The sequence below is a fragment of the Botryllus schlosseri genome, chromosome 2 (genome assembly GCF_051294905.1).
Source record: "Botryllus schlosseri isolate E-star chromosome 2, Bs_hap1, whole genome shotgun sequence".
Lineage (NCBI taxonomy): Eukaryota > Metazoa > Chordata > Ascidiacea > Stolidobranchia > Styelidae > Botryllus > Botryllus schlosseri.
Genome location: NC_137237.1, coordinates 27,887,834 through 27,904,963, shown reverse-complemented (window position 1 = coordinate 27,904,963; position 17,130 = coordinate 27,887,834). Strand labels below are relative to the sequence as shown.

General features: G+C 39.7%; 1 protein-coding gene across 1 annotated transcript in view; it reads left to right on the top strand.

Annotated features, from left to right (window-relative positions):
• LOC145434347 (uncharacterized) overlaps positions 1-14,335 on the top strand; it is a 31,674-nt gene extending 17,339 nt beyond the window's left edge. The window contains exons 11-21 of the mRNA XM_080311711.1: positions 1,546-1,632; positions 3,076-3,255; positions 4,115-4,423; positions 5,408-5,584; positions 6,088-6,213; positions 7,276-7,356; positions 7,847-7,962; positions 8,631-8,900; positions 10,364-10,448; positions 10,709-10,809; positions 12,778-14,335. Coding sequence (XP_080167837.1) covers positions 1,546-1,632; positions 3,076-3,255; positions 4,115-4,423; positions 5,408-5,584; positions 6,088-6,213; positions 7,276-7,356; positions 7,847-7,962; positions 8,631-8,900; positions 10,364-10,448; positions 10,709-10,809; positions 12,778-12,916 — 1,671 coding nt within the window. The 3' untranslated portion in view covers positions 12,917-14,335. The remainder of the gene's footprint in view (positions 1-1,545; positions 1,633-3,075; positions 3,256-4,114; positions 4,424-5,407; positions 5,585-6,087; positions 6,214-7,275; positions 7,357-7,846; positions 7,963-8,630; positions 8,901-10,363; positions 10,449-10,708; positions 10,810-12,777) is intronic.
• The last annotated feature ends 2,795 nt before the right edge of the window (positions 14,336-17,130 follow it).

Below are 17,130 nucleotides of genomic sequence, written 5' to 3'. Positions count from 1 at the left end.
GTTGCTGGATATTGTACTATTACGGTTACCATAGTGCTTGGATGGCCAGGTCTTACGAACTATTCTGCACTCCTATCCAAAATACAGCGTATTTTCTGCGAGTGAGAAACGCTTACTGCCAGAAATCGTTTTTGAGAGACGACACAAAGGTCCCGGAAGCTCCAGTTTGTGGAAAGGGTGAAAAATCCACATGCTTGTGTTGAGGCTTGTGCCTGATGTCTGGGGAAATAAAGTCCAATACCATCAAGCAGAGTAGGCACATTAGAGCTCGCTACTCTATGATACGTTGCTCTTACTTGAGATCTGTTTTTTGTTTTCGATTTCCCAATTTTTGTCTAGCGAGTAAGAGCAAATAAAGTCAGGATACTGTTTGTTCGGCTCTTTATCTCAATCTAACTTGAAAATTCATAGCAGTTTAATAACCTTAAAGCAGCATTTTAGACTACCATCAAAATCTGAATTTTTGTGGCATCTCGTGACCCGAGCCTCACCTATGAAAAGGAATTAATTTTTTTAAATATGTCTGACGCACGCGATTTCAAATTTGGGTGAAGTAAATTCCTATGCGTGTGGCATTTGTACTACTGTCTACTCAGATTGCAAGAACGGGACTATTCCGTGTCGACAACGGAGCATTTTTATATTGAAAGGTTTGGTCATCCAGCGTCAGTCAATTTTAGCCAAGGTTTTGTCGCCGCTGGCGTTTTTGGCCACGTATTTTATCAGCGGCACCGCATTTTATCAGCGGTATGTTAGTCAAAACGCAGAAGGGGTTGGTCTCGAAATGAATGAGTCTCATAGGCCTGAACTCACTCGTTGCACACCCCTACACTAGTTCATCCCAACGGTCTTCGTCCATGTTTTCAAGAAAAAACATTCGGACAAATCTTATGAATTCAAACCAAAGGTCGGCTGATTCTCATGATCCAGCCATAAATTCTGCGTGTCTCGCTTATTAACTACAGTACCCTTTGGTACCTTGGATATGTAAAAACTATCGCAGAATTTTTTGCAATAAATTCAACAAATTTTACATACATATAAACAGATAGCTTTTGCACCGTGTCGACCCAAAATTATACCGATGCTGCCCATACTTTAATAACCCTTGAAGGGGTAAAACTTGCGTTACATTAACTTGCAAATGTGAGTCTGTAATGCTGGTATTTACTACTATCCCCGGGCCTCGCGGTAATCAATCAGTTATTACGAAAATGTTGATTGTTTAGCGAAAGAAAGCAGAAAATCAATTTGACGTCATTTTTCCAGCCTGTCGCTGGCTCAGATGGGCTTGATACACTGTATGTTTGTAACTACACCAACTTCCAAACCTGGCTTCCGGATTTTTCATTCGCACTATTCGCACCACCTTCGTCATTCGCACTGCAATTTTTTTCATTCACACCAGTGCGAACCGTCACACAGGTTGAAAAGCACTGGTCTGGCCATTCCTAGTTAGGGTTCCAAGTAGCTTATTGACGAGCTCATTCCGATGCCTACCTGATGGCAAAATGCCAGTCTTGTATCATTTTCACGTTTTTTCAGGTGTCAAAAGGACTGGTCGAGTTACAACTTGAGAACAACAGACTTTCCGAAGAATACGAAGCAGAGAATTTTGAACTGAAAAACAAGGTGAATTCTCAATTTTGTTGAGAGCTATCCTCCATAAATACTTGAATACTCTATTTCCATAAAATTTAGTGAAAATCACCAGCAGTAAATATGCTCGTGCTGGAATCGTATTCTGTTCAGTTGCATATAAATTTGGTCATAGTCTGACTTGACTTGATAACTTCATCCCGAATAATGACCAATGTAAGTTAGCCTATGTAGATTCACAAGTTTCATATGATGCTGCACTCTGGGAATCATTCCTTTTTCAGTATCGAGCCTCTAGCTGTTGTAGCTCTTCTGATTGCAATTCAGCGTGATTTATGACTCACTGTATCACTGATTTTCAAATGCACAATCAGAACTAGAACTACTCCATTTTCAAATCTCGCGGCTAGAACTAGAAGTGATTACCTATAAAAATCCACAACTAACTAACTAATCACAACTAACCAGATTATATTCTGATGCAACTCAATATTTGTTTATTTTATCGTTATCGTATTTGCTCGCCACATGAATATCAGTTTCGAGTTTGAAATGAGAAGGGTATCGACCCCTAAAACCCACCCCTGGTTACGTCACTGTTATTGGTGATTACTCTGAGCTAGAAACAGCTGCAAGAGCATCACACAACAGAACACCGATATGATTCACGCCAAGCGACACATGTTTTCTAATTGTTTGGCAACTAATTTGCGCAACTACTAGACCAGAACTCGTACTACTCACATTTTAATATCCGCAACTGGAACTGGAACTAAAACTATTCAGAAAAAGGAGTTAGTTGACAGTTAACTAACCAGGTTCGTAGTTGGTACAAGTCTGACAGTTTACTTATCGGTAAATGTCATGCAACAAATTTTTTTTAATATGTCTTAGGAACCGGAAACATGCTTTCGGTAAAAACACTTTTCGGCTGATTAACAATACCAGGAAGTCCTAAAATCTCTCTCTGTGAAAACACACTGTCATAATTGACTGATCAGGAAGATACCCACTCCGAAACGATGAACCAATTTTCACAAAACAAACTTAGTTCAGTTGGAAACTGATCCACTTTGCTTGCTTTTAAATATGTTGTCCTGAATTATTTGATGCATCGTTGCGACACTGAAAAGAGGGTTGCATGTTTAGGTGTTACAAACGAGCGTAAACTTGGACTGGTGTTGCATTTGCAGTAGAGGTTTCAATCGTTATTGAACATTTTAAAGTTTTTTGTGACTATTCACAGCCCTTAATCAACTGACAAGATAGTGTAGTGGCTTTCCAATCAATAGGTTGTCGGTTGAAACCCGGGCTGAGTCTGACCACTGTCTTAGCCTACATGCAGTACTGGAATCCGTGACTTCTCAGCTTGGTGCTCGGCACTCTAGGATTGCGTTTGTAGGAAAAATGGAGCTTATAATGATAAATAACAATAATACACTGCGTTTCTTATCAGCAGTCGATTTCCATTCCCAGATTTTGTCTCTCGAAAACCAACTTGTCGAGTTTGAGTTGGAGCGTGACAAGTTCAGCCGCGATCACGACGTCAGCGCCCAGCATACCAAGCACCTCGAGGACAGTCGGAAGCAAATCGCGGACGAATTTGTCAGTCTGAAACAGAAGATGGCTCGCCTAGAAAATGATCACGAAAAGCAGGTTTGGAGTTGTATTCTCGCTTCAAGGCCGACAGGCGGAATCTTATCCTGAATGAGGGAAGGCGTGTTAGTGTTTGAATATGTAAATAGCTGGCTTGTGGTACAGGACTTGAAGATTGCTTTCATCACAACATCCATTACGAAAAGACATTTTTTGTAATTCAAATTCTTCTTATTTGCCTCTTGTCGAGAGGTTGGTAACTAACGGAGTACCGTACTTACATTTTGTCAGAGTACTCACGCTGTGTTTGCCTACTTGAGTTGCTTACTCCAGCGATTATATTTTTTAGAATATTTACACTTCTAATTGGCAGTTTTTCGACAAAGCTACTTACTTTCCTCATTTCGGATTAAAGAAATAAGTTTAGAAATATGCTTGTATCACTTCACTCTTGGCAGTCCATGGAAGATCAATTGGGGAACTACAATGTTAATGTATTAAACTAATTACATTATCTTTATTTATGAGATCTGTCCTTGTTTTTGACTTTTGACTTATGACGAGGACTGACTGAAATTTGTAACCTGCTCATTAGTCACCAGTTCACGTTTTTCGCAAATTTTCTCACAGTAGCGGGTACACACAACCAAAACGAAAAAAGGAGTCCGCGCGAAAAAAAGACTATCGGTAACCTCTGCAAAAGGAGGTCACCGCAACCACCCGAGATGACTTATGGGTCTGCGCACAGTTATAAGAAATGTTATGATCCGGTGTAATATTTTGGCTTTCCCTAGTTATTTCTTTTGTCATGCTAGGATGACAGTCTCTAATTTGAACACAAGCCAGCTTAGATAGTGACAATACGTGTTATATAAGCAAATATTTCTGTAATTTTCACAATTTCTTCCGTTATCGCCAGACGAAAAGAAACAACGACATGCGCACCGAGCTGGCCAAGCTCATCGACACCGAGGCCGCCCTGCTGGACCTGCGTCACAACGTGGACAAGCAACGGGAAGTGGAAGACGCCGCCATCCAAGAGCTGGAAAGGGCCAGGACCCTGCTGGCAGACCCGGAGACGACGAAGCATTTGGAAAAGGCCCGGGAACAGGAACCGGAAAAGGACGTGGCCACCGAAGTCAGGCACATGAGGGAGCAGAGACACGGGGGTACAGTGAAAGAGATGGGTCAAAGGTCGACGCAGGCGCCGGTCGACACTCGGAACGATGTGAGAACTGGTGGCTAGCGAAGAAGGTTTTAGTGACTCGGCCCGAGTCCAACTCTGGTCGCAATATTTCAGTGACTAAACTTGACACAAGTTATTTTCTGAAACATCGAAAATGACTCGACTCAGACTCGAGTCATTGTTAGCGCTGGGCATAATGATTTGAGTACTCGAATATGAATCCAGTAGTATTTCTAATGATTTGAGCCGAGTTCTGAGAGAGGATTTTATTGAGTAATGAAATGACACGCCCCTTGTTACCTTGACTTAATTTACAAACTCAAACTATAGTTTCACCCTTGAAACCACGATTGGTCCTATCGCAGCGTGCAGAACATGTGGACAAAGCAACGCCCGTTAATGAAAATGAAATATCTGTGAAGTCGTGATTAACCCACAGCATTGTCACAAGCTGCAATGAAATACGCGCGGTCAAAATAATACCAAATAATCTTAAATGTGATGGAGAACTGTCACTAGATTGTTTGAGGCACAACAATTTTGGCTCAATTCCAACCTATATTGGCATTGCTATAAGAGAAAAAGTTTAGGATTTATTTAATAAAATTAAATATATATTGTTTTTTCAAATTTAACTGGCTACCCTGTGCAATTGTTAGATTGCATGAAAAAATGATGCGTAACGAATTCGACTCAATTCGAACTAGTAGAAACAAAGTTATTGATGTTCAAAATTTGAGATTTCAAATCATGGTATTTTCGGTGGGTAGGTAGATCTATGATAAATAATCAAGAATTTGTCAACGTAAATACTATTTTTCCCAAATCCTAAATTTTGTACTCCAAAAACTTTGCTTGGATATTGTCTAGTTGTCCAAGTCTGCCCGTAAACGATCTGCCGCAAAAACCGTGTTGACAAGTCTGTTCAATAAAGCTCCCATCTTTTACTTCTGGGCATGAAGTCATAAGCGCTACTGCAAATTTCTGCGACTTACCGATGGAAATCTCGGTACTTCTTTATTGCAGCTTCTCGCGAATTACAAGCTACTCACCGCAGACGATGACGTCGTCAAGAACATGAAATCGGTCTATGACGAGCAGACAAAGAATTTGGAACGAAGCCTCATTCAACTACGTAGTCAGCTGGCGGCGGCTTACGAAACTATTAAGGCTGCCAACAAAAAAAGCGCGGAACAGACTGCTGTAAGGAGAAGTGTATATAATATTAATAATAATACTATGATCATTTTTTCATTTATACATCACCACCAGGTGTTGCAATATACTGTGGCAAAACATTCAAGGGACGGGACAGTGTTTCTTGAGTGAATCGGGAAAGGAAATGAAGTCGTTTTGATTGCACATTCCAACATTCTATTTGAATCAATGTGTCTATTTCCTAATCTCACCTTTGACCTGACCTCAATTTGCATTGGTCACTCAAACGAAACAGATGCTATGTGAGTTTGAGCATTATCTGTCGATCAAATGAAAACCATTGTCATTTGCAACTCAAATAAAGCGTCACTCGAATGAGGTAGACCGACCTCGACTTGAATTATGTGGCACTCAATTGAAATCCCCGATCCAAACTTGAAATATTGGTGATACAGATGAGCTCTCATTCCGTTCAGCATATAACGACAAAGCGATGTTAGCCGCGGTAAAAGTTTCTACTGCTTCTAACATGTTTCTCCCTTGTATAGGCTCTGACCACGGCGCAGGACGGCTATAAACGGGCGAAAGAAGAGAACATTCAGCTGCAACAGCAAATCAAGGAGTCAAATCAAGATTACAGGAAGCGAATGTGGAAATACGTTCAAGACATTGCGGTGAGGCGCATTTTGACGATATCGTGGATGGATGTTGTCGACCCCAGTGTATAGGATTGGTGGAATTTGTTAACCTTGTGTTCAGTCACGGACCACTTTCTATAATGTAATAATCGCTAATAATTTTGCATTCAATGCTGAATGATATGTCTCTGCCGTGCACTATCACAGGGATTGAGCAGATCACATCTTTTCAATTCCATCTCGTGACTTTCAAGTCCAATTCCAAATCCTGTCATCATTTCGCATCAGAGTGATAGGGAGCTTTACTTACATATAACTGAAATACTAACCAACACTCGGAAGCCGTAGTAATACAGAGAAAGGCCAACACACTATTCTGTATCAGATACGGGGAGGGTTGATACGACCTTTTGAGGTCAACTGGTCCGATCACGCCCGCCTATTATTAACTGCACTATCTCTATACTAACTGGTTTTATTGGAATTAATTGAAAAATAAAAATAAGATATTGAATAGTAGCCTATATTCATCTCGAAATGAACCCCAATATTTTCGGCTGACACTCGTCAGGGGTCATTGTCAGCAACTAGTTGATAATTGGCCAATGCCACCATCTGAATATACCATCTAAAAATGGTACATTGAGCTTTCTGCGCTCTTTTCGGTCCAATTTTGATTTGAAATTTTACGCCAGTGACGTGATATTTTGTGATACGATTGTTGATATACAATGTTCTTTCCAATTCTCTACTTGATGAGTGTCAGCCGAAAATATTCGCATTTGTTTCAATAGGGATCCTACTATCCAATTGTATATTGAAGTTCTGTACCTCCAAGAAGCTCTTTGAAAAGAAAGCACCATGCCCATATTTAAGTCTAAATCTGGTACCATCTCAAATCTTGGAAAGGCTGCATGACAATTATTTTCTGAAATCCCAATTCGGAAAAATCTCTGAATCCTTTTTGACAAATCCGATTCGGTTTTCGTCTCTGCCACAGAGGTATCATTCACGTGAATCTTGGAAACCAATTCAGCTTGCTGTAAACGTCGTTAGCACTTTCGCAATCTTCATTGATAGTTGATTTGTTATTGTCAGGAATTCATGGATGAGAATAAGGGCGAAAAGACTTCTAGGACACGGGAATCCATGAAGAAATACATTGACGGCATGATGAAGGTAGGTTACCAAGCTAGGAATGATGATAACCGGATATGGCTTGTCGAGACCCTATACGTTGTTAGTTGGAAAATGTAGTTGTACTTATGTACTTAGTACTTATGTACTACATTATGCTCTTAACAAACTCTCATATGACCCAAAATGGTATATTATCAATAAATAGAAAATGAGTAAATAATACATGATTATGAATTTAAATAATGAATTTCTTAACCAATATTTTCTCTTGCAAATCTAGTAAATGTATAGAGAGAAAAGAGAGAGTACCAAGTACAGGTTCTGAAATTTCAATCGCTATAAGCTGATCTGCCAATATCTGGCATATGTGTGAAGAGAGAGAATAATGTCGTGAAATTATGATCAGTATCTGCTAATCTTCCGAATATCTAATTTAGTTGGCGAGAGAAATTAAAAGAATGAATTATTTCTACAGTTCGTAATAGGCACGGAGCAACCCAGCGACCTTTACCAAAATTTATTTCTGTAGGAAATGAGAACTGCTTTCCGCTCTCGTGAAGAACAACTCAGTAACACGGCAAGAAACAATAGGAAACTGGCAAAAACTGTCATGGCCAGACATGACAAGCTGTTGATATCGTACAGGTGAACCTTAGTTTGTGTGATATCTTCCAAATCTAAATTGTTAGTGGCCTATCACGGTTGGGTGGGGTTCGTAATTCGGTAAAGTGGAGCCAGAAAGGCTGGGCTGTAGCCCTCCTGACGATTTTCGCTAGCCGGGATTGGGATCAGGACTTGAGATTTCAGACAGTTTCAGGGAAAGCGGGGGAAAATCTTCTTTTTATCCGTTTACGATTTGGTGGGACTTTCACTTTCAATGCAACATTGAGATTGCCAGACTGATTATTTACAGCCCACGTTTCTACATTGCTCGCCCTATTTTTGATTATTCTGCGGGCTATTTGTCATTCCAATTCTTGTGTCTTAAATCGATAAAAATAGTCAGAGGTATGATACTGATATTTGAAAAGACTCACGGAGGTACAGAACTTCAGTGTACAATTGAATGCTTATTCCATATTGAAATAAACCCGAATATTTTCGGCTGACTCTCATCAGGGGTAATCGTCAGCAACTAGCAGAGAATTGAAAAAGACATTGCCTGTCAATAATCATATCATCAAATATGACTCCACCATGACATACAATGTTCTTTACAATTGTTTACTAGTCGATGACGATTACCCCCTAGACGAGTGTCAGCGAAAAATATTCTGGTAAGTGCGTATTGAAAAACGCTGCTGCATTTATAGATCGCTCCGCGAACAGCTGGAAAACATCAAGATCGCCACCGACAAGCAAAGCGAAACCTTTGAATTCGCCGGGGCTAAAATCGTGCCGATGGTCCAGTATCCGATCGAACTCGGTCCGGACGAAGCGACGTTGGTCATCGACGAGAAGGAATTGCAGTCGGCGCTTTCCGTGGAACTCAATCAAATCCGACAGTCGCTGAGCAGAACCAAGGCCGACCTGAAATCTGCAAGGCTGGAACTTGAACGGTTGAAGGGCAGAGACAAATTCCCGTGAGTGATACGCACATTTTTTCGTACCGTTTTATGTGCATGTGTTTTATGTGCTTATCTGGCTTCGATGGAAACCAGCTCAGGGCTCAAGCCGGGGTCAATGGTAGGTCTGGACGCAATGATTGAAGTACTCGAATCTGAATTCGAGCATGATTTTAATGATTTCTTCGAGCACCGAAATTATACATTGCATGCTACCAACAGTTAATGTAACAATGAAAATCGTAGTTTCGAAAGTGTTTACCACTCTGGTACCGTAAAACCTAATTGGTGGTATCATGGCAAAGTAAACATGGATTACAAATTCACAAATCACCTGGTATGCAATGGGCATTATATTCTTTGACGTGGCATAAAATGTAGCCTACATATTAGAACTTTCCATATCTTTCATACTGTTATGACGCTGAGATGCCGTGGCGATCCTACAACCGAGAGAACCCGAAAGACTCTATCTCTCATACGTGATTTGAATCGAAATCCTGCGTTCAGTTCGGAAATGACCTTTAAACTTTCTTTGTAGATTGTGCACCTTGTTTCGTTCAGTCCACGGCATCGGATCTGGCTACTGATCTCCGGCAGAATTAGGAAGAATATTTCTGTAATTCTGTCATGACCGGAGGAATAGGGCACTGCCAAAGATCGCTATACGATGAAAACCAATCGCGCACTGAACATTTTGATTGGATAAACACATGGCTAACATATAATTCCTGACGACTCTGTTCAGAAATTAGGTGTCCAAATTTTTGAGTCTGGAAGCAATTTTTTCGTTATCATTCGAAGTGTACCTGTAAAATATAAAATATTAAAGCTGTTGAAATGGAAGTAGTATGGACGCAAAAGTACTTGAGTAAGTGGATATGACCTTTAATACTACAGAAAAGTAGAAGGATCGGGTTAATACTACAGAAAAGTAGAAGGATCGGGTTTCTGATGACCTCTAGTCTTAAGAGAGGTGATGAAGATTAATTGAGCTTTATGAGGGGCGATGAGTCAAAAGAGTTTAGGAACCTCTGATTCAACTTTTAAATGTGATGCAAGCTTATTCCAAAACTATTTCCTATTTTCAAAATTCAAATCGCCAAAAGTAAGCAGTCTTGCCTAAAAACCGTTCAAGTATAGTAATCTAAAGTCACTTTACAAAGTGGTGCAAGTACGCATAACCTATTCGACTGCTCCCAAAAATAGTAGTGCTTGTACGCTGCGTATTTATATCAAGTGATCTTACGAGTATCCGATTGGCAATATCACCAGACCGCAAAATCGTTCCTATCCATCAAAATTCATCCAAATGAATGATTTCTGCTCTGCAATCATGCCCCCCGATGACAAGAAAATGGTACGAGCTAAGTTAAGATTTGTTTGAAATATCATTGTTTTTTTACCGAAATACTTTTGGTAAAATACAGTTGGAACGGAATTATACCTACAAATTTGTGAGTGTTTAATGAATTTTTCAGGCCGCCAAATTCTCTCCGTGACATTCTGCCTGGCAAGTCTTTGCCCGGAATCGGCACTATCCCAGATTACTCAAAGCCGAATCAGGTAAATATTCTTGTTGGGGTGTGGATAATAATAATAATAATATAATAATAATCGTCAGATTCTATTTCCATCTGCCCAACACACACACGCGCAATGTACAATGCTATATACAAGACACACAATGCGTCATCTGTTATCAATCTGAACTCGCCTTAGCATCAGATTGTTTATCCATGTCAATAGTATGCTACATACTTCATTCCAAGTAGGCGAAGGATAAAAAATTCAAAGTTCTTATGATATTTCGTTACCATATATAGGTGGGCTCGGAGAAAGAACGGGCCGAGTTGCTGACTAGAGCCACGGTTGCCGAACAGCAGATCGTGGAACAGCAGGAATACATCAACACGCACTTGGCGAGGTAGATTGGAAGTGCAGAATAATGGACAGTTTTGGTTATCTATAGTCAATATTGCTAATTCCCCATGAAATACTGCGAACCCTTATTAGTACCCATGTTAGGGTTGTTCAGAATTGATGCACTTTCAAAAAGTCTGTTTTCCATGCCTCATACCTTACAAAAGTATTCTAGCTTCTTTTTTCTGTGACTCATCTCTTGCATCTGTGTGCATGTTGTATGTCGCAATTTCAATCTTATGGATCGTGAAAAAATTCGTAATCCCAAAATAGATGCCTCTGCCACTAACCCCGGTGGGCTGATGATGTCTCAATGTTGAACGGGACTTTTGTCAAATTTGAGTCTTGAAAATTGATATTGAAGAAATAGGCGGAAAAACTCCAATCTGGAACTGCACTTACAAAAATCGTAATGGCTATTTGGCATCACTTACACTGGTCAACAAAATGATAAAAAAAATTTTGGCAGAACATCTGAGAGCCGTTTCTGGGGTTTTCTATGCTGCTGATTACGAGTATGACATTGGTTTGGCCAGATTGGCTCTTGTTCAGAAAATATTTATACCCCTTGAAAACACCAAAATTACTGTATTTACCCTGGAATGTTTCACTTGATAGGAAGAAAATCGTACTTTTTTCTAATCTTATACTGCACATAAATAGTTAATTGACTATGAAGAACCCATGTCGTTCTCAGTCATTCTATCGATATTAACAGGAACTGGTGCGAAATATTTGGTTGTCAAAAAAGCAGTTTGTCAAGCCTAAAATTTGTGCTTTTGCACTATGGAAATACATCTTCTCCTGTATCGATTGGTCATTTTACCAAGATAAAAGAGGAGTATAAAGCTATAAAATTTGTCCTTGAAAAGCTTAACTACAATACTCATATTCGTCTCATTTCTTTTGACTTGTAATTGGATAATTTTCCGCTGAGTACACAAAGTGGGTATACCTATAGTATCCCTATCAAACGAGAAGCTTAAATTTGGCATGTTTGATGGATTTCAGATTCAAATACATATGAAAAATTCCAATTTCATATTAGGAAGCAGTTCACTGCATGGAATTTATCCTAAGATGTAGTAATTAAACTTTTTAGATGATCACAAAGCACCCAACTACGTCCGAAAATTCGTATCTTTATATGGAAAACTTGGAACAAACATGAGCTTAAACATTCACTTCCTTTTCAGTCATCTTGATATATTTCCTGCTGATCTTGTTGATTAGCAAGGGGAGAGGTTCCACCAAGACATCAAAACAACTCAAGAAAGATATTACGGCAGATGAAATGAACATATTATGGCAGACCATTGCTGGAACCTTTCGAGAAACTGCGCTAAATTGCTTAAAAGCGAAAATCGTACAAAAAACAATTGTGCTTTAAAATGAATGAATAATATTATATTCCAACTGATTATTTCAAATTTACAATAGGTGGTTGACCTGAAACTGATTGAATTAATGCCACGTTATTTGAGTATCTAGGTAAATACTTATATACATGACTGGAGTTTATATCAGGGATATCTAGTTTCTAGATATCCCTGGTTTTTATATGTATATGATATCCGTGGAAGTCCATAACTATGATAAATCTAATACCCTTAAATACAGCGCTGTTGCTGTATTTTGATTTAAAAGAGTCTTCTGTGTGTAAAAATAACAAGTACATTGATTTTATTAACTTTATAGTACGACTGAGCCGATTTTCTATCTAGCCACTACGGCGAAAATGGGAGATTTTGGTCAAAATAGCCCCATGGGTCATCTCCAAAACAAAAGCCAATTTGAAAAAAACTAAGGTCATATTCGGAATTAGTGCCCTCCAGAACCCCCCAAACCACTCTTACTTTGTCTGCCTAAAAATATGTGTTGACCAGTGTTATTTGATAACCAAATTACGCTCAATTTGATTGAAACGTTTCACCCGCGCTGCTCGAAAACTTAGTTACTTATACTTTTTCAGGTATAAACAAGAAATTACGAGGCTGCGAAAAGTTTTGGCCGAAAATGGCATAAAACTTCGAAGCACTGACGAGGACCCGGTCGTTTACGGGCAACGGTACGGCGGAAAAGTCCTAAACCCCCTCCATTACAAGTCCTAATCTTACCTCTCTACGCTCATTACCTGTTATCTAATCTACCAAAGATCTTATCTCGACTGTAGTTTGCCGTATAGCTTATTTGTAGTATTTCGGTAGTTTGTTATATTTCTCAACTCATTCTTCACACTCAGACTAAATGCAGTATACATTATCCACTATTACTCATACCATACTTTTATTAATTGTTGAATTAATTCTAAGGTTCAAATTTATGAGCACGTCCAACCTCTTTATATGAGCTTCAGTTTTTCCCAATATTCCAAAAATCTAAATTTATGACGATACCCATCTATTTTACATCTTTGTCAACCATTTTTCGACAACTGCCAGTGATTTCAATCCCGCAAAAAAGCAATTCCAAATCTCCAGATTTCGTCTTATCGCAGCCCTAGTCAATTCGACTCCAAGCTTTATTCCGTCAATATTATCCGAATTATGCCGTGAAGTAATCCGTCCAAAAGATTTTATCTATTTTGCACAGGCATAACTATCTATTCGAGTTCATTTGCAGCAAATCAATGCCGCAACACTTTTGAACCTCTTCAAAAACCTTCATTTTGTCTTAATGTCAATAGTGAAATCAGATGTTGAATCCGTGTACTGTGACCTCGAATGTAATTGTAGGAATTGTAGAGTCTGACTATCAACTTTCATTTTATGATTAAGTCTTTGTATGATTAATTGCCAAAAGACTACGCTTCCAATATCAATGCTCTTCTATTTTCGTAATTATGTTCGCATATATTTAGCACGCCAAATAGTAGAAGTTATGCAATAACGTACATGTCACATATATTCTCACTACCTAGCTCATTCGCAACCTAGTGTGTGCCTACCATTACGACTATGGAACGTTATGTATCACAACCATATCCGTATCTAGTAAATCACAAAAGCAGTACCGACGAAGATTCGGATCATCCAGATTCGTACGCCCAAAACAGGTCTCCCAGAAATTGCAAGGATCAATCTGATTAAAATGTGACTCGGATATCCAATCCGGACTGTTGAAGTCGAATTCTGTGCCTATCAATTTCCGTCGCATACAGTGAAATGGTATTTTGCTGTTGAAATACCTGTCAATCTGAAATATTCCTAAATATCAGTTGCAGTGTGCATTTTATAAGTAGAAAATTGAAATTATTGCTGTCACAGAATGACCAGTTGCCACGTACACTGCTTTTAGTGATTGTATCTACCCACCTGTTCTGGTCGATGGCGCCAGTTTTCTTAACTTCATTGCAATTTCTTATAGCTCTTGTATCCGGTACATATCAAGTCTAGGCTGTAAAAATGCTTCATATTTGCAGTAGTGTTACCTTTTCCATGTTGTTTTGTACGTACAGCACGTTTACCTATCGACGTTCGCCATTTTACAGTACCGATTAATATGTAGTGTAATAAACGCTGTAGGTTATGCTTGCGCTGGTTTTCATTGGTGTCGAGGCCAGAAAAGGGAAACTTTTCAATGCAGTCCCAGTACCACGTGGAAATATTTTCGTGGTCCCTTTCTCATTCGGTCTCGCGAAACTTGTTATTCTGTACCAGGGCAAGACTTTCAGATCAGTTTATTTTAAAGCCGGATTTCACCCACCAACTAATCGCTGATGAGGTTAAAGGTGTCATCATTTACGAATGCACCATTACAACTAATATTACTCAAATTAACGGTGTCTAAGAAGCCGAATAATAATAATTTCCAATAGTGCGAAATACTTGGTAATCTATATTATTGATTAGGTTAATTTTGAGTGTGGTCGCTCTTGACCAGGGATGGACAATTATTATTTCTCTCCGCGGGCCAAATGAGAAGCAGGAAATACGTTGGCGGGCCGAGTCAAAAATTTTAGTGGTATTCTCCAGCGTATTAATTTCATTTCTAAAGTTAAAGAAGTGAAGGAACCAATATAAGTCTATTACCAACGTTTAAATGAGAACCATTTTCTTATGACGTCACAAAAGGTATGTAACTTACGAATGAACTTCAAATAAATGTTGCTTAGTGGATATGCTGATATTAGGGCAGGAGTTCTCAACTTCCCTTGTATAACGGGCCGCATTTTAACAGCAAAAGACGCTGCGGGCCTTTGAACCCTTCCACCACAGAACCGAACTATCTGCTTCAAAGCGTGAGCGAGCAAGTATAAAATTACGGTCACTTTTTCGTTACAGAGGCCATTATCACATTGAGCTCTCAGTAATAAAAGAAGTCTGGCGTTCGGGGTCATTTCTGAGCAAACCGATCAACACTTCTCCTTTCATTCTTTGACAGGGGCCCTGCACCATTAGTTACATTACATAAGTTAGCTTTGTCAAGTTGATGTTTTTCGCTGGTCACCCTCCCACGTTTGCGCAGCCAGCATTTCCTCTGCAAATATGTCCACTCTGATAAAATGCACCCAGATAATTAGCTATGTCTGTGGAGTCGGTGAATTCGTCCAATGCTAGGCTAAAGTAATCTACGCGGCAACGTGCTTCAGAACATGCGATAAAAGATCGACTGACATTGCTGTAACTCTTTTGGTCACGGTTGAATCATACAACTGTAGCTTCGAAATATGCAGAGGTGGTCAGTAACGAAGTACTTCTACTTTTTCGAAGTACTCAAGTAGTTTTCCTCTACTTCTGGTAATTACTCAAGTAGATCTGATTTTCTCTACTTCTACTTCGTAATATTTTGTGATGTACTTACTTACTTTTCGCTATTTTCAGTTTGTCAAGTAGAAGTAGTTTAATACCCCAATACGTAAGTAGTAGTTATGATCGCTCGTGGTGTGCCATTGGTTCTTATGGGCGGGGTGGTGACTCGCCTGAAAACCGGGGGTGGTGACTCGCCTTTTTCTCTTATGGCGGGGGTGGTGAGTCGCCATTGTGTCTTATGGGTGCGGCCGTGATTCGCCCTTTCAGGTATAGGCTGCGTCGGTGATTCGCCGTGAAAACTCGGGGTCGTGACTCGCCTTTTTTGCTATAGGCGGTGGCGGTGATTCGCCTGTCGTGTATTCTTACGCGGTCTCTGGTGACTCGCCATGTGTTGTTATGGGTGCGGCCGTGAATCGCCCTTTCAGGCATCTCTCGCACGGTGTTGAATATGTATCAAGGAAATAGTCATGTGAATGAACCTTTGTTAATGTGTATATCGTAAATTATTATATATGATGTAGTTTAGTCGTGACAAATGACCGATCGTGTTCTAAGTCTTTCCTCGCTATTGATTCCTACGTAACCTGAATGGCGCGCTGACTTTCAGATCGGATTATTCGCACCTTGTATACCGCTGTTTCGCACCTACAAAATAGTCTGCTGTTCACAGTCTCGACTTCACCGCGATAGCGCAATTTTCGCACCTTGAGTAGTAGAACAACACCGCGCTAACCCAGTTGTCGAATCACATAGGTCAAACATTTCTTGTGAATGGAAATATTGTATTACAGGGTACAAATACGCAAACTATTCTTTCAATTCAACAAGTCTAGTTAACTGATCGATTCTCAATCTGTCGACACAGTTTTTAACACGAGTGAGTTGATATTTCTTCCCGGGTACGAGTGAGGCTTTGTTCCATTGATCCAAAACCACCTCACCAGTATCATCCTTCAATGTAAAACTATATAATTTCAACTCCTTTCCGGTACCAGAATTGACCATCTTCTCCTCTCGAGAAACACACGTAGCGGCGATCGACACGTATTCAGCTTTATGCCCGTATACCAATTCACAGGTCAATAATGGGTATTCTTCAGTCGTATGTCTCGATTTTCCATGTAGGGTTACTGACGAAGCCCGTCCCAGTAATACAGCAGGTTTTCCAGTAAATTTGTCAATTTGGACCCAACCGGATTTGACCATAAGTTTTTTTCGTTTGTTGAATGCTTTCTCAATGACCCCGAACAATTCACGATTGAAACACGTGAAAGATATCTCTTCATTATTACCGTCGATGAATATACCTTTGAGATATTGACAAACGCCGCCTCTTTTGGGTGATGAAACGAATTTGACGCCGACGTGAAAATTTGAAGTTGATCCGACTTGCATACTGCTGACGCTGTTCGATGTCATATCGTTTGGTAAAGTGAGAGTCATCAACAAATCAATCGTCATTTATAGAATTAACCACGTGTTATAAAACAGGTTAACAGCCTTTGTATAACGCTGATGATCCGTGCGAATAGACTTGGTTTGAAGTAGACTTTACAGGAATTCTGTACAAAAGG